The 18,650-nt window shown below is 35.6% G+C and overlaps 1 protein-coding gene across 10 annotated transcripts in view; it reads left to right on the plus strand.

The window, feature by feature from the left end:
- The window catches only part of MBNL3 (muscleblind like splicing regulator 3), a 118,180-nt gene that overhangs the window by 85,727 nt on the left and 13,803 nt on the right, over positions 1-18,650 (plus strand). For all 10 annotated transcript variants that reach the window (XM_024566639.4, XM_045200569.3, XM_045200570.3 and 7 more), the window contains 4 exons: positions 49-213; positions 12,940-13,131; positions 14,183-14,419; positions 17,362-17,512. In XM_024566639.4, coding sequence (XP_024422407.1) covers positions 49-213; positions 12,940-13,131; positions 14,183-14,419; positions 17,362-17,512 — 745 coding nt within the window. The remainder of the gene's footprint in view (positions 1-48; positions 214-12,939; positions 13,132-14,182; positions 14,420-17,361; positions 17,513-18,650) is intronic.

The following is an 18,650-nucleotide window of genomic DNA, read 5'->3' on the forward strand; positions in this document are numbered from 1 at the left end:
ATATTTTTAGAGACATTAATGAAAATTTGTCTAATTGTTCACTTTTAGGGTCGGTGTGCTAGAGACAACTGCAAGTACCTTCACCCTCCTCCACACTTAAAAACACAGCTGGAAATTAATGGACGGAACAATCTGATTCAACAAAAGACTGCCGCAGCCATGTTTGCCCAGCAGATGCAGTTTATGCTCCAAAATGGTCAAATGCCACCACTTGTAAGTCACATCATTGACTTTGAAAAATTGTGTATGTGTGCCTTTTTTTAAAGAAGATACATCTACATTGGAATTACCTTGCAGGGTCTTTGGGAAGTTAGTTACAGAAGGACTTAGGAAACAAGCTAATATTTTAATTGACACTACAAAGCTGTCTGGCATGTGAAGGGAGGCATCAAGTGTGTTCAATTTAAAATCTGGGTTGTCCAGTTAAGGCCTCTGTATAAACTTTTAAGGTTCTGTGGTGGTGCGTGGAAGTCTACTCATCTTGGTGCTGCTGAAGACAAGCTTCATATATGTGTATAAGTTCCCTTATTAAAACCTGCTACCTATCAAAAAAATCAAATCAAATCAAATCTGGGTTGCATTTAAGCATGAAATCTGTTTATAGAAGAATATTAATAAAGGAGTAAAGGCATTTTAAGATGAAGAGGAGGTTTGATTATTATTACATTATGTAAATCTGCAAATTCTAGGATTTCAAACAGTCTTTGATGGTGGCTTTATTGTTACTTTTTATTAGACTTTTTATTTTGAAATAATTTTAGATTTAAAGAAAAATTGCAAGATAGTAAAAACCATTCCCATATTATCCTTCACCCAGTTTCTCCCACTGTTAATATCTTATATTTCCACAGTGTTTTGTCAAAACTAAGAAAATGACATTTATACAGTGCTATTTTAAAAAAATATTTTATTGATTTATTTTTAGAGAGAGGGGAAGGGGGGGAGAAAGAGAGGGAAACATCCACATGTGAAAACAATATCAATTGGTTGCCTCTCACACGCCCCCAATGGGGGACATGTCCTGCAACCCAGGCATATGCTCTGATAGGGAATTGAACCAGCAACCTTTCAGTTTGCAGAACAACAACCAACCCACTGAGCCACAGCAGTCAGGGATACACGTTACTATTAACTAAACTCCAGATTTTATTCAGACTTCATCATTTGTGTACTCTTTTTTGTTCTAGTGTCTAATCCAAGGTACCACAGTACATTTATTTGAATCCTGTCTCCCCTCTCTCCTCTGGTCTGTGACCACTTCTCAGTTTTTCCCCGTTTCCCACAACCTTGACAATCTTGAGGAATACTGGTCAGGTATTTGATGGTGGCCTCAGTTGGACCTAGCCACAGAGTTTCCCTTTGCAGAAATGAATAAGGTTGTGGTATCATTCTGGACCAGTGTCTAGTATTTTTGTGGATCAATAAGTTTAAATAGATCCTTTAAAAAGCAATTTTGTCCTACTGAGAATTCATCTTGTCCTGCTGCCTTAAACTAGAAGTTGTAGTTTGGTCTTTCAGGGGGAATTGAAAACTCCCTTTTCTACTGAATTCTAACAGGTCTCAAATTTAGTTCAGTGGTGTCTCATTCTAATTCCAGTTGGCCTACTTCCTAAACCATTAACAAAATACTAACTTGAAAAAGTCATCTTTATTTGTTACCTATTTCATCAGTGATTAATTAATAAATGCACTGAAAGCTGAAAGATGTATATAGTATTTAGATCCAATGAAAATGTGGGCACTGGCAAGGAAGCACACACAAAGGCACATCTTAATTACATTACCCAAGATTAAAGATAAGGAGAGAATCTTCAAAGCAGCAAGAGAAAAGGAGACAGTTACCTACAAAGGAGTGCCCATAAGACTATCAGCTGATTTCTCAAAAGAAACCTTGCAGGCAAGAAGGGGCTGCAAAGAAGTATTTGAAGTCATGAAAGCTAAGGACCTACATCCAAGTTTACTTTATCCAGCAAAGCTTTCATTTAGAGTGGAAGGGCAGATGAAGTGCTTCCCAGGTAAGGTCAAGTTAAAGGAGTTCATCATCACCAAACCCTTATTATATGAACTGTTAAAGGGATTTATCTAAGAAAAAGAAGATAAAAAATATGAACAGTAAAAATGACAACAAACTCACAGTTATTAACAACCACACCAAAAACAAAAACAAAAGCAAACTAAGCAAACAACTAGAACAGAAACAGAACCACAGAAATGGAGATCACATGGAGGCTTATCAACAGGGGAGTGCGAGGGGGAGAGGGGGGGAAGGTACAGAGAATAAGTAGCATAAATGGTAGGTAGAAAATAGACAGGGGGAGGTTAAGAATAATATAGGAAATGTAGAAGCCAAGGAGCTTATATGTATGACCCATGGACATGAACTAAAGGGAGGGAATGTGGGTGGGAGGGGTGGTGCAGAGAGGAGGGGAATAAAAGGGGGAATGGGACAACTGTAATAGCAAATCAATAAAATATATTAAAAAAGAAAATATTGGTGCTGATAGCAGATTGACTATCTCATTATAAAGTTGATCTTTAGAATTCAAGGAGATATGTGTAGATAGGACTCCCCTTAACTATTCCATATTTATAGACACTGCACCAAAAAGATGGTGGGGGCATTGATGAGTCATTAAAATTTTGCATTATGATTTTCATTTTCCAGTATGTCTAGACATATTTAAGTGAAATAAATAGAATTTTATATGCTATATTATTAGTTTGTCAAAAATATTTGCCTTGGAATTCAGTGTTGATTAATTACATTACAAATTTATTCCCGGAAGATCACCAGTGAGTCCTCAGAGCTCCTCTTTGGCCTACAGGATTACTTTACATGGTTGAACTCCTTCAGACTCTTTCCCGGGCTTTCACACACTGAAATAGTTCATTTCTTTCCTACTTCTAGAGGGGCAGGGAAGAGAACATATACTAGATACTGAGACAGGTTAAACAAAGCCACAGAGAAATGAATGTGCTTGTTGAATCCAGAAAATGTGAGTAGATGAGGAATAAATCAGAGGAGATTTTCACCAATCCTTACTACTCTCAGCCTGGTGGATATCCCAATTTCAGACTGAGCAAAGAATGGGTGCCAAATTTTATCACACACCTAAGCCCAGCCTTTCTTACAGAGTTGGAGCATCTATCTTTTCTGAAGTCAGGGGACAGCATCAGGGCACCAATCAAATGCCCTGTTTCTGGGAATCAGATCAAGGACTGGGGTAAAGTAGGGGTAAAGACAGAAGGCTGACTATTCATTTTCTATTCAGCCTCCAACAGACTCTCTCCATTCCAAGTCTCAACCCTTCATACATTATCAATCATGCTGGGGAATAGGGTGTGGCATTTTTAGAGTCCAATAAAAGATACATTGAGGTTTTATTGGCCTCTTGTGCATTCTGATTTGATTCTCCATGCTTTCTATAATAGAATGCATTTCCCTTATTTCTTCAGTGAGGGTAATTTCAGATTTCAGTCTGAAGAACATGACTGATATGACTCACAGGAATACAATTTATTTTATACCACATTACATGATACAAGACATTACTTAGATGACCCCTGCCAAGAACAATTAGAAATCACTTTTATAACTTGTAGATTATTTAACAAGACCTGTTGTGATGTAATAAACTGACAAAAGATTGATTTCTGCAGTTATTCTGTATACAAAAAATTAACCCCATAATGGTTAATATGATCGTCTTTTGAGGTCTAGAAAGCTGCCTTGTGGGAGTGTTGTAATTCAATTTGTTTAAATTTTTTTATTGTTGTTCAATTACAATTGTCCCCATTTTCTCCCATGAAGTGACATCTACCAGTTTGATTAGGAAGAAATATTCTTTATTATGGATCTTGATATTATGATAGAAGTAAGATATTATTTTACTTAATTTCTATGGCACCTACTCTCCCCAAATAATCCTCTATCCTTTTTTATACCCTCCACAATATGATTATTCTCTCTAAAATAGTCAAGCTTTTGTTTAATTTCCAGTCCTGATATTTGTATGGTTGCCTATTAAGACCTATCTGATACCACTGGCTTGAACTTCAGGTCTTTCCACAAAACATACCTTGATCTGTTTCTAAGATACCAGAAGAGCACATCTGCTTTGGGAAGAGTATGATTTGGTTATTATAAGCCCTCAGATAAAGGGAATGTCAGCCTAAATGGGATGGTAGCTAGAGAACAGATTCTGTTTAGTGTGACTGAACAATGAATAAAAGCCACACCTAGTCAATTCGGGTGGAATGCTTGCTGTAGCGGACAAGTTTGTTCACCGTATTTAACAGGCCTGAATTGACATTTGCTAGTATAAAATTCCACCTCTGAAAGCTTTTGTTAGATTTATTGAGGATGTTTAGCAAGTGAGACAAAGGGTGTGAACCCCTAATATTTTTCAATATCATTTAAGAGGGAATTTCTGATGTTCATGGCAAGAAATTATAAGTTTAAAACCCTCCCCCCTTGGCATAATTAGTGAGGCCAGTGTGAGCACTGTACAAGAATTTTAGGAAAAGTAGACATACTGGATTACTCTCAAACACAGCTAATGGTTAAAATTTTCAATTTCATAACTAGGAGTTTTCATTACAGGGAGAAAGGATTCTCACTGCTGGATGCAATGTATGTATGTACAAAGTGGAGATGGTGTTATAAGGCTATTAGAATATTTTTGACTTAAGACATTTTGAATACTGTAGACCTGTCAATATCTAGTACATTTCTTTCCTTTCTCTCTTTGAATGTGTCGATTCACATGGAAGCAGTTGTTTTCACCCAGGTAAACTTGACTCAGTTGAGTGTATTCACCTGATGATTTATATAATGATTATTGGTTTGGCATATTTGGCTCAGCCATTGGGGTGTGCCAAATCCTCTGATCTGCTGTGTGCCTTTTCATGGCTTGTATTCCTGTGGCCAGGTTATGGTGTCCCAAACCATGGAGGCTGTAAGCATGGGTCCCACTCCAAGGTTTTCTTTTATCACAGGTAGAATCATCTGATGTCGGTCTGGACCCTCCTGCCATTTTACATCATTTGTATAACTCTATTTACCAAATACATTTCTCATACACAAGCTTACATGTTTATCTGACATTAATATAGTAAGAAATGCAGGTTATGTAACACTTCACCAAAAGGGTAGAATAGGAAGTTCCAGTAGCTAGGAAGAAAAGAGATATACTAATTAATAAATGATATCATTATTTTTAGACTTCAGTGTTTTTATTCTTTAATTAAATGGGAGCTATAAGGTGTGTATCACTTTAGGAAACTGTGGACTAAAGCACTTTTAAGTGAAGTAAAATTTTAAAACATTTATTTACTTTTTTATTGTTGAAAAAGTTTGAAAAATAGTTAAATGATTCAGTAGTTAAATAATAAAGGATAATAGCTTTCCCTCACCAAGGTACATTATACATTTTGCATATTCACATCAGAGTTACAGTTTTTCTAGTTCACATGAGCTAATTTTGTTTGCTGAGGTCTTCATGCTATCTCCCTAGTGTTATGGCTGTTTTATTAAAAATTATCATGAAAAAGGTGGGCAAGGCATTTTGTAGATTTTGAGGAAAAGAAAACTATGTCCATATTCCAGATTACCAGTCTCATGGTCAGTACAGAAATTATAGTATATTTTAATGGCAGTGTTTTAGTGGGCTTCTCAGTTCACTTACTTGCAGAATGACAAATAATAACATCTAGCTGTTTCATATCAATCTGTTCAATCAAACTATATTCCTGTATAAAGCTCCCCTCCTCAAATCTACTGAATAAACTTTAGGCCCCACAGACCCTGGATTCACTCCTGACTGCAATTACTTGTCCAAAGTAGAGTAGTTATTCAGGTCCTTTCCTGAGGCTGTGTATGTCACACTGCTTAAAGTTCCTTTTTAAGTAAAACAAAATAAATCACACGAGCTGTAGGTTTGCCGCCTGTGCCAACTCTGTTAATACACAATGTGAAATCTTTTTATTTGAAAAGTTACATGAAAATGCTACACTGTTGTAGCCAAACAGAGGGCATTTGTACATGATATCTTTTATGGAGCCCAGTTTCTTTGACAGTGATGAATCTCAACATTCTCCCTTTATCCTCCCTCATATATTCCCAAGGGATAAATTAAATGTAACCTCTCTCAGACCACGTTGTATATTTTTCCTCTGGGGCTGGTTAGCTCAGTTGATTAGAATCTGGTGCTAATGAGACTACATAGGCCTGTTAGCTTTTCTGTTCGTGATCACAGCCAGCTACCCCAAAATTACTTGCTGTTGATCACCAGTGAAATGAAAGCAAGAAGTTGGGAGAGCTCCGTGAAAAGGTTTTTCCCTGATGGAAGATAAACAAACAAACAAAACCAATGCTTAACCATCTCACCTATAAAGGATGTTTTTTTCCTTATCAAACTATCCGCTTGCTCAAATCTCCATTGGGAGACCTAGTATAAATCCTGTGGCTGCCCCTGCACATGGTAATCATCTTAAACTGGGCCCCAAACAATCCCAATTTGTTTTAATATCTTATAAATATCTATTAAATATTTCATACCCTTCTTTACCTAGTCTCCTCTCTTAAAGCATTCCATGGATACCAGTCATGTTAACAGTTCACTAGTTCCCTGGAACCATACATTTTGTGATAAGAAGCTGATATTTTGATCTATAGTATCACTAAACCTTTTTGTCCTGATGATTTAGCCATTCCAATTTAAAAATGCATGTGTATGAGTGTATAAAATGCCCTTTGTTTCTCATACTGTTTGATCTAGTATTTCACACTTATATCAAAAGACGGTTTGTGAGTGGCATTCTGCTTAAAGTCTCCCTCAATAGAGAGCAAAACTGATGTATTTATCCACTACTTTTGATCCTTGGATGTTTCTTTTTGTACTGTATTGGTAATTATAAAAGTAATCAATGGCTTAGAATCCCTTTACGCTCAACTCAGTAAATATTTATTGAGCACCTACTCTGTGCCAAACATTTAAAAGAGTAAGAGATGGGTAAAAATATGACTAGAAACTGTGTCTACCCTCTAGGAAAGTATGACGATACTAAGATGGTGAATTAAGGTTTTTGTGACCCCCTTAATTTCTGATATATACCCGATCCTCTGTATTCATACAGCTTTTGGCTTTTCTTTTCTTTTTTTCTTTCCACAGACTTATCTTGCTATTAACCATGTGGGGTTGTGTTTTGACTTGTGTTAGTTTGGTGGTTGTGGTGGTTGTTTGTTGAACCCCTTATTATTATAACCTTAGCACCCACTTACTCTGGACTTGCACTGAGATATTTATAGTCTACAACCTTCCTGTGGATTCTTTGATTTTCTAAGCTCTTGTCATCCCCCCACCAAAAAATCTATGTTTTGTTTCATACAACTTGATTTTTTTTTAAAAAACACTTTTCCTAGAGGGATGTTGAAGTGTTAAAGTTAATTGAATTGTTGTTATTATCACATGGTGGTTCACCAACAAATAATTTTTACATCAGTTCTTGTTCACTTCTCAGGAACAGAGTCAAGAAGAAGTAACTTGACCTCTTGCCAGATCCTCACCTCTAGTCATCATCTGGTGTTATGCTGATCTGTGTGCAGGTTCTCCGTTATAACTTCTGGCCTACTTTTCAGCTTCTCCTCCACCAAATACAGGCAGATCCAAACTGTGATTTGTCCTCTCTTGCATGCTATACTTTATACCTTTTATACCCACAATAATTTGTTGATCCTTCGCCTCCCTGCCTATCTTTAATCCTTCCTCTTACTTGAAGACTTCTGTAATTAATAAGGTCAGAAAATCCAGGTGTAGGTGAGAAAAACTATCCACTTTTTGATCCTTCAGCTTATTTTTTCCTTAGCTCTCTTTGGAGCCACAGTGACTTATTCATTAACAAGTATGATTAGTACATAAACACCACTATCTCCTTGTGTCTGTTTATAAAGTTAACTCTCAATTACCAAGGGACCAATTAACTAGTGGAGGATATGTGGGCCTCGTCCCATGCCTTTTGGCCACTTCAGTCCCTGCAGAAAATCACACAAAGAGTACATGGATGACCAAGCAAAAAAACTGTGAAACCAAGATTATTCATTTGTCCTCCATGTGAACATTTAGTAAGGTCCAATAGAAACTAAAATTATACATTTCAATGTGATTTCGGATAATCTAAGGATAGAAATATGCACAGTGATGGTGAAACAGGCTTCCTTTTACACTATATAAATGCTTGTAAATGAGCAATAAAATTAAGGTATTATGAGTGCTAGTAAAAGTTAAGAGTACTATTTTTGTCATATTAAAACCGAGTCAACAAATTATTACCAAATGTTTACCATTCTATAAAAGAACATGTTTAGTTATCCACCTCTAGATAAGACCTCAGAGATGGAAGGCCTCAATTATTATGTTGATTTCAGGCTAGGATTAGCAAAAGTGACTTCAAGTGTTTTGCATTCATCCAACAATAATTGTAACTAACCTGGGATATTATTGAAGTAACTACAAACAAATCTAGGCTCTTGGGGAGACACAAAGATTGATTTAGCATAACATTTACTCTTTATTTCTTTATACTAGCTGGAAGAATAACTCAATTTAAGTATTAAATCAATGTTTCTAAAATACATGTATAAACTCGACATATCTATCAAGGCTTAGTTTTCCATTGAATTATATAGTATTATTATTCAAAGGTGCTTCAGAATCCTTTAATGCCAGTATGTGGTGACCCCTAAAATTTTACTTTGATAGGATTCCATCTATCATCATCACTTAGTAGTTATCCATAACAAGTAGCTAAGAACCCTAATTTTGGTGACTATTTAAAAGACTATTTCAGTGAATACTTTAGTATTGGCTTCTACAGCCAAACTTTTTCAATTCCTAGAGTCTTGCCACAAGTGTTAAATTTACATCGATTTGTATATAATTATCACTTTACTCCAGAAATTGATAGAGTGCTTTATTTGGGGGAATTCTCTAGAATGAGGGTGAGCAAACTTTTCTGTGAATGACTAAACTGTAAACATTTTAGGCTTTGAGAGACAGTGGGCAAATTTGAGGATATTATGTAGATATTTCTATAACATCCACAACTTTTTGTAATTTTACCTACTAATGAGCACAGTGGACTTTCTTTATGGACACCGAAATATGAGTTTCATATAATTTTAATGCATTATGAAATATTTTTTATCTTTTACTTTTTTTCAACCATTTAAAAATGTAGAGATCATTCTTACCATTCTGAACATATAAAAACAGGGCAGACAGGATCTGGCTCAGGGGTTGTAGTTTGCAAAAACTTACACTAGAGACAAGCACTTAGGCAGTAAGTAGTCCATAACATGACACCAGGTGGTGAATTTCATCGAGATCCTTGAAGTTCCTGAGATTTCATGAAGCATTTTGCACACATACAAAATTTTCTGTGGACAAGATCCACAACTTTGACCTGACTCTCAGAGAAATCCAGCAGTAAAAAAGATGAGGGGGCATTATTGTAGAAACAATTTACTGTTTTTGTCTGTTTGTTTTTATTTAAAGATTTTATTTAGTTACTTTTTCAGAGAGAGGGGAAAGGAGGGAGAAAGAGGGAGAGAAACATTGATGTGTGCTTGTCTCTCACACATCCCCTACTGGGGACCTGGCCCGCAACCCAGGCATGTGCCCTCACTGGGAATGGAACCTGCGACCCTTTGGTTCACAGGCCAGCATTCAATCCACTAAGCCACACCAGCCAGGGCTCAATTCACTGTTTTTTAGAAGGCATTTCCTAAGACCCTTAGAGTTTTGGGCACTGTGTAAGTCATTGAGAATACACGGGAATTCCTACTCTAGGAAAAAAATCCTGCTAGAGACATTAAAGGTAAATAATTGTCTGGATGACCTTTTTATTCATAAAGTCAATTGCCTTCACCATTCTTGTTGGTTTTGTAAAACTCGGAGAAAGTTGAAAATCCATACCTCTGGTTTTGGGAGGAAAAGTCTCATATTTTCAAGTATTTAGTAAATAATTTAAGTTCGAGTGAATATCTGAAACATATGTAACTGTCCAGACCATTTCAGGCTATAAAGAGAAATCAGATTCAACCTCTTAAGAACAGTTTTCTTTAAAATAAAGATTACCCCTTGGATCAGTTTATGTTAGCTCAACTGACATGTAAGGCTGCAATATAGGTATAAGCAGGATTAAAGTTACTTATTAAAGCTGAATGTGCAAGTTTGCAGGCTGCTTGGCTTAACAGAAGACTGTTACCTGAAGCTAAGTCCTTGAATGTTCAAATTCATTAAATGGAGTAGTTACCTTGAACAGAAGTTGTAGTGATAAAACAAAAATGTCCATGTGAAAAGAAATAAGAATCTCAGGAGTTCCTGACTATGCCCCAGGGTTAGAAATAGAAGAACTTGCTTCTTCTAATAACAGTGTTATAGAATGAAGTTTGTACTCAAGGAGGAAGTGATTATAAAAGCTATAATACTCATTTTGAAACCTAAAGATAGTACAGTATAGTATGTGGAGAAACTTTTAATAATCTAAACATTTTTAGCAAGTACCTTGCACTTTTTAGGTAGAATTTTAAATTAATTTATAGCTTGTTTTCATACACTTGGAGCATGTAACATATTTAAGAAAGTTAAAATGAATTTTAAAGAAAGCAGAAGTTAACCAAGAACCACCCCCCCCCCAAAAAAAAAGGCAGGAAAAATTACAGGAGCTCAGAACTACTGTAAATAGGAGGCATTGCCTACATGTATTGTACATTAGGCTTAATTATTATTAATTGATCAGTATTTATTAGTCATTAGTAATGTTTAATCTCAGAATTTACTCATCTGCAGGTCTTTCTTTTACTTCAATATTTTTACTGTAATAATGGTCCTTCTCAGTTCTGCAAAAGGCAAAAGCAAAAAATATCCAGGAGAAGGAGATGGTGACTTTAGTGACAAATTTATTATAAAAGAGAAAAAAAAGAAGTACAACAAAGAGTATGGTTGTGTAGTTCGAATATGGAGTTTTTATTATTAGAGAGTCTTATTGCTTCTGAGAAAACCATAAATCATCAAATTGATAAAATGTGACTTTTGTGGAAATATGCATGGGTGGGTGTTTCCAAGGGATTTCTATCTCACCATGTAAGATAATATCATATCAGCTAATTCATGGAGCTTCATATCTAATTCAATGAGAAGTATGACATGTCTGTATAGCTTCTTATATCATAGTACCTAGTTTGGCTGGATCAGCCCTTGGCTGACTATCTCAGATTTTAAAAGCACCTCCCTGTCTACTCCATTATCTTTCCTGGCACCTGGTGCTGCCTCTTTCCTCTTAAAAGTTCTTGGTCCACATGCCCTCTCTATTTACCCTATTGAGTCTTGCCAGTTTGGGAAGGGCAGATTTTTTTCTCTCCTTCCCAATTGCCAGTTAGCTAATCTGATAAACTTATTTTAAGGTAGAGTGCTAATAGGGAAGCCCTTCCTTCCAAGTTGAATGTAGTTTATAGCAAGGACTTTATGGAGAATGTTGTGGTGGTGAAAATTTCAAGTCTGATTAGGGGTGATGGAGTGAATATATACTGCCCCTCACTTCATAATCCACAACTTCCTATTCTACTACTTGTAGTTAGAGTTGTTCCTGTTAATGTGATTTAGCAGAAGATGTGGACACAGGTTGGTTGTCAGTGTAAAAGATTCATTATTTTTAAGAGAAATAAATTAAAACAAAGCAAGAAAGAACATATGCTATTAGTAATACACAATGACACACTATCAGTTACACAGCAAGGCACTAATTACTTTATAGAGTCAGTTAGAAATGTACTACATTTAACCATAATTTGTTATCAATTCATTAAACTGCTTATATTTATTTTTAAAATTTATCTTTGATTATATCAGTCAATCAGTCATTCACTAAGTTTTGGGTACTACAGGGGAGACAAGAGAACTATCAAAGAAATTATAACCACTTTGAGAAGTAAGGCCTCCCACATGTGGAACAACCTGGAAAACAGCACAGTAAAGCAATAAATTCTGTAGTTACAGATAATAAAGGCAATACATACATCAAACTCTTTGAGATCAGGACTGGACTTTTTAAAAATAGAAAAATCAATAAGAGTCCTTTGTGTTTGTAAAGATGTTGTTCTCAAGTTATACTCTGGTTTATGTACCTTATCATCTTATTATCTTATTTCTTCTTGCCTAACAGGGGTCCTTGTAGTATTTTTGTGGCCTTGTTTCGAACTGTGGATATCATGTGGCCCCCTAGATGAAGACAAGGCTAGGCAGGTCAGATTAGTTTGTGAAATAGGACCTTTAATTTTTTAAAAGAACCATACTAATCTCATTTTAGGTAGATGGAATGAAATTGTTACAGCCCCTACTTTTAAAATTCTACCCCTTTCTTCCTCACTCATTGCTGTCTTCTATAATGAACCAAGAGAAACAAGTGTCTGGTAGGACAGGCAGCCTTAGAGTCAAGCAGTATTGATGGGGAAGAGGAAGGAGGAGGGTGGAACAAAGGGGATTTTCAGGAGAACCTGAAATCTGCCTGCAAAGGTCATGCCCATGGAGGGAGACAAGGCAGTTTGTCTGGATATATGATATCATTGGTGACATGGTTTTTAGGTAAAAATGGAAGTGCTAAAGAAAACACATTCAGAACAGAATCCACCAATAAAGTTAAATTTGGCTAACTTATGATTGTTAACAGTATGTGGCTTGTTTTGTCGACTTACCAATAAATTTGTTACTCAGAGAGATTTATTGGTTTAAAAGAAGCTCCTATATGGAATTAGTATGAGACTAAAATCTGAGAAACAATGGCAAATTTTGATATGCATAAGCTTTCTAAAAGAATGCCTCCTTGTGTATTAATAAGAATAATCTCTTTACCTCTAACACTTTTTCTCTTTTAAATATACAGAATTCCTTTCCTGTGACTCCACCACTTGCACCTAATCCTACCATGGCTTTCAATCCTTATTTGCCTCACCCTGGGATGGGCCTGGTTCCTGCCGAACTGTTACCAAATACACCTGTTTTGTTTTCTGGAAACCCACCTCTCGCATTACCAGGAGCTGCTGGTCCAAAAGTGATGCGTTCGGATAAACTGGAGGTATTTCCATAAAAATATATAAATACCTATAGGGTCAATATTAATCTTATTCACAAAACAATATCCTCAGAGCCCAATGTTTTGAATGCTTTAAATAAGTGCACTTGGGTTTTTAGCTTGTGGAATATAATTTCAGAAAAAGTTTAATATTTTACTACTGCAATTACACCCTGTTGTGAAGTGCAGTTACGGAGTTGTGCAGTAGGTCAAGGAATGTCGTAGTCTACCCAGCCCCAGGAAGTCTGGTGGAAATGCTGCTTTTACTGAGGTCCAGTTTCATAGACTGGAATTACTATCTCTGTTGATGAGTCTCTACTTGCTAGAATATTCTAACTGAAAAAAGTAGACTAATCTATGAATGTAGAATGTAAATGAGTCTCATACTGTGTATACCTTTTTTTTTCCATTTTAAGAACAATGTATTAAATATTATATAACCCTTGAGGTCTAAGAAAAGGAAATCTGAAATAAATTTCAAACAGCTTTCTGATTTATTAAAGTCCTTCAAACATCTCTTAATTGTCATTCTTCATAAATTGTAATAAATAACTAGTCAATTTCTTACAAAGTAAGCTTCATTGGCAGCTCCTTGTATGCCTGGCAGTGTGTCATAATGGAATTTGATTGTACACATAATGTAATTCAGTCATGGTCCACAAATCTGCTTCTGGAAAAGTGCGTTGCTGTGTGATAAAGACTCATCTTAAATCTTAACAAAATAACTCCCTTTTGCAAACTTAGGTAATTACACTTTAGGCTGTATTAAGTGGAAAATTAAAAATTGGTTTTCAACAATGCTTTTAACTACTTTTATTTTAATATAAGAAAAACAGACAACTTTTTCTTTTTTGGAGAGAATGAATTTTTTTCTAGGAGTCAAAAATTTGTCTATGTTTACATCTCATAGTGAATATGGCTTTACATTATCCTTCAGCTTCTTAGATGTTTTCTAAGTAGATTACAAAATAACATATACTATTGCTCTTAACAATTACTGGCAAAATAAATAAAACCTAATCACTTTCCAAGTCATCAATGTGATTTTTTTAAGATTTGCCGAGAATTTCAGCGTGGAAATTGTACCCGTGGTGAGAGCGATTGCCGCTATGCTCATCCTACTGATGCCTCTATGATTGAAGCAAGTGATAATACTGTGACCATCTGCATGGATTACATCAAAGGCCGATGCTCCCGGGAGAAATGCAAGTACTTTCATCCTCCCCCACACTTGCAAGCCAAGCTCAAGGCAGCTCATCACCAGATGAACCATTCAGCTGCTACCACCATGGTAAGAATGGGCCAGGAATCGTGGACTATTTATTTGGGTGTAAATGATTAGTATATTTTTCAACATATTTAGTATCTTGTAACTGTAATCTTGGATAGTTTTGAGTGGACCTTAATACAAATAACCAAGGTGATAAGATGAAAAATAGAGAATGTATTGATTCTACTTAATGCACTAAATTTTTTAATCATTTAAAAGGTTCACTGATCATTTTAATCTCCTGTGCTTTTTCTCTCATTTTTACAGAAAGAGAAAATTATATAATTTAAACAGTAAATTAGTTCTGAGTGGTTTTTATACCATAACTAACCTTAGTAGAAAAAAGGCAGCAAGTTGCCTCTCTGCCTGTGAGCCACTTTAATGGGTACTTCACTAGTAATATCTATAATACCTTCCAAAAAACAGAGGACTTTTGAGACGGAATGATAGGTTGACTCTCATTTCCTAAAGGTTAAGTTTCTCTTTCCTTTCAGAAGGGATGGTTTCAAGGAAGCAGCCAGCCAAGACTGGGTAGGCATTTCTACATGGGGAGAAGAGACAAGAAGAGTTGTCTTAGCAAGTCAGTTTGGGGGAAAAGTTAGTTCTAGTTAATACTGAAAGGTAGGAACTAGGGAAAATATTTGCATACCACCCTACATTGTGATAGGTTGAGAAACAAGAGTTATGATTACTTGTTTGTCACAGCTGTCAATTATTTTTATAAGCTGCTTGTTGTTTTGGGTCTTTCAGCTTGGGTCTTTCCTTGTGTAATAGGGTTTAACAATCCAATAATGGACAAACCCCTGAGCAACCTCACATTTCCTAGGTGTGGAAAAAAATCACCTACAACACCCTGAAGCCCACCACAGAGAGCTTATGTTTAATGTGGGAAATACATTTATTTTCACCCCCGCTATTTGTTAACAATGTTTTTCTCATAGTAGTTGAAATCTACCTTGCTGTAACTGGAATTTACACTTATTTTATTATGCAAAATTAGTCAATTCCTATTGACTATATATATAGTGGTGATTCTGATATCTTTTTCTCTGAAGCAGATACCCAAATTTCTTCAAACTTTTTTTGGTAGATTATGGCTTTAAGGACGCAGCACCAGTTTTAGACTCTCTACGCTTTCTCAATATCCCTTTTCTCTCTGAACTGAACCCATTACTACATGAAAGAGCTGAGCACCAAAATAGAACAAACTCATTTTCTCCTTTGATCTGGACAACATACTCTGTTAATGAATGTTTTAAAAAAAGAATTCACCATGTTTTTTTTTATCTTAAATTCTTTTGAATGAGGGAATTTTAAGCTATGAAAATAGGAGATATTCAGAATGTTCAATGCAGAATTTCTGTCTTCAGTTTTTGGATTATTTCTGTTGGTGGCATAGAACTCAGAAACAGCATGGACCTCTTATAAAAGAGAAGAATACAGCTGGCCCCGTAAAAATAAAGGTTCTCATATGTGTGCAGTGTATAAAGAATGGTTTGCTTATGCCATTATGTACCTGTCACACACTCAGGCATGGGGTCTTCATATGCATGTGCCCATTTCTGATAATCTGGGGGTGTTTGGAAAAATGCACATAAGTCAGCCACAAATTTCCATATAGAAATTTAAATATTATATAGTTGGCCTTCAACTGATTGGTACTTGTGAATGTCAATATAATACTCCTTTCTGAGTAACTGATCAGAGCAGAGTCTCAGTGTTAAAGTCAAATTGGCTTATAGGAATTTGAAATAAGATGAAACAAAGGAGGCTTCCATGAAGAAGTTTAAGTTTTCTATATTTTTAAGGATTCAGATTCTGCTTTGTAAAAGAGATATTTTTACACTGTTCATGTTCATATGCATAGCTCAGGTTGACTTCACTGAAAGAATCTTGTATGCATTTAAAAGAAAAAGACTTGAAGGGTTGATGTTTAGTTTCCCAAAGAAAATACTGATACCTTTGCACTTTCTTTAGCCACAGGATTAAGTAGGTCATGGGATATCCCTTTTTAGTGTGTGGAAAGCTAGTTACTCTGCACAAGTGATCCTGCCTTCTTAAGAATTCGAAGCATACCTAATTACTTTTCCAGGGGCATGTTTTTTTTTTTTAATAATGTAAATTTGCCTAGGAAAAAAATGTAGTGTCAAACTTCTCCAATGAAGTTGACCTAGGGACAAGTTTGACTGAATATTATGAGCACACTAAGATTTTGAAAGAATTGTAGACATGAAAGGAGGATTTTTAAATGCTGAACATTTTAGAATTAAACCTTATAAGGACTTAAAAAAAAACAAATGGCACAAACTGAAATGCACAAGCCTCTATAAATTAGAATTGCACCGATTTTGCTAAGTATCAATGGTATCTTGGCGAGGTGAGTAATGGGGGGAAGAATTTATTTGCTTTTTCTGTACATATTAGTTGAGAGATATACAGTTATAGAATTTGCATCTGAAGTCCTTATGTAAATTGGGTTTTCTTTTTTAGAGCTATAGTATCAGACTCCAACTACTGATAATCTGTTTTATCACCTATATACCATTTATCTCCTAAATCCATATCAGAATTTTAACTGAAAGAAATCTCTTTCCTGCTATAGCTGTTGCCTCTTCAAATCTCATTTTAATACATTAATAGATGAGTACCCCTGAGATGTTAATTTTAAATGCTTATTTCCTGTTAACAGCTTCCTGTCACGTGCTGCCCAAATGATGAGGTCTTTTATCATTTGCCTAAATTAGCGAAGTTGAAAAGCTTCTTTTTCTCTTGTATGTTTTTTTTTTCTATTTTGAAGTAAGTCCTCATTTAGCAAACTGGTTCATCTCTGCAATTGGTAACCTTGCTCAATGGATACACTTTCAGAGGGTTCCCAGACCATCTTATCTAACTGCTGCTTGCTTGGTTTGAGTACATTCTTTACTTTCTTTGGTGCTATTTATTAATCAATCCCTCCCTCACAGGCCCTACAGCCTGGTGCATTTCATGTGATGCCAAAGAGATCGGCACTTGAAAAGACCAATGGTGCCACCCCAGTCTTTAATCCCAGTGTTTTCCACTGCCAACAGTCTCTGGCTAACCTGCAGCTCCCGCAGCCGGCATTTTTCCCTGGAGGTGAGAACAAGGTTCTAGACACTGCGAGTGTAATAATGTTGTGAATGTACACAGTGCACACCAGCTTCCAAAGAACTTTTATGCCAGGATTATCGACAGGTGTTTTGACAGGAAATAAAACATGGCACTTATGTTTGATCTGCTAGTATATATAAATAAATTTGTTTCTATGATTCCTGAAAATTAATGATTTGAAATCCAACTAGAAAACATGTTCAACATTTTGCTTTTTAGCATTTCTTAATTTTTGCTTCTTATCATTGATTTACTTGGTTCAGTCTCAAACTAATTTTTTGACTCTTAGGTATCACTTTCAAAGACATTGGTCTACCCTCAAAAAAAATCTCCCATTTTTGCCATTGTAAAAATATGTAGTCTATATATCTTTGATATACTGAAGATAGTTATAATAAAACTATCATTAAATGTATATATATAATATATATATAACATTTATAACACACACACACACATATATAAATAGAACTATGTGACAGGTAGTTCTAGCCTGTAAATCTTAAATTAGGTAATATAAAAAATAGCAGTTTTCTTGACATGTTAGGGTTGTGCTCTAAAATACTTCACAGACCCTCTCCTCCCCTCTGAAAAAATGTTAAATCAAGATGAGCCATATTTAGCCCTGACCACTGTGGCTCAGTTGGATGGGTGTAGTCCCGCAAAGCAAAGGGTTGCAGGTTTGATTCCCGGTGAGGGCACATGCCTTGGTTGTGAGTTCAGCCCCCTGTTACGGTACATAGGAGAGGCAGCTAATTGATGTTTCTCTCACACATTGGTGTTTTTCTCCCTCTCTTCCCCCCTCACTTCCCCTCTCTCTGAAAATAAATAAATAAAATCTTTTTAAAAAATGAGCCGCATTTAGTCCTGGCCAGAACAAAAATCAATATTTCTTTCTCTCTCTCTAAAATCAATAAATAAAAATTTGTAAAAGATAAAATATTAAATAAAAATATAGCAGTTTTCCTGATATATTTCCCTGACACTTCCAATGTATTTTGTTATCTCCTCCATTCAACTATATTTAGTAGCATAACAGTTTGTACCAAATTGAATAAAAAATTTAACCCAGAATTTTGTTCAAGTACATATATTTGAGGGAAAATACCTTTTTCTCATGGCT

The sequence above is a fragment of the Desmodus rotundus genome, chromosome X, assembly GCF_022682495.2.
Source record: "Desmodus rotundus isolate HL8 chromosome X, HLdesRot8A.1, whole genome shotgun sequence".
In the NCBI taxonomy this organism is placed as follows: Eukaryota; Metazoa; Chordata; class Mammalia; order Chiroptera; family Phyllostomidae; genus Desmodus; species Desmodus rotundus.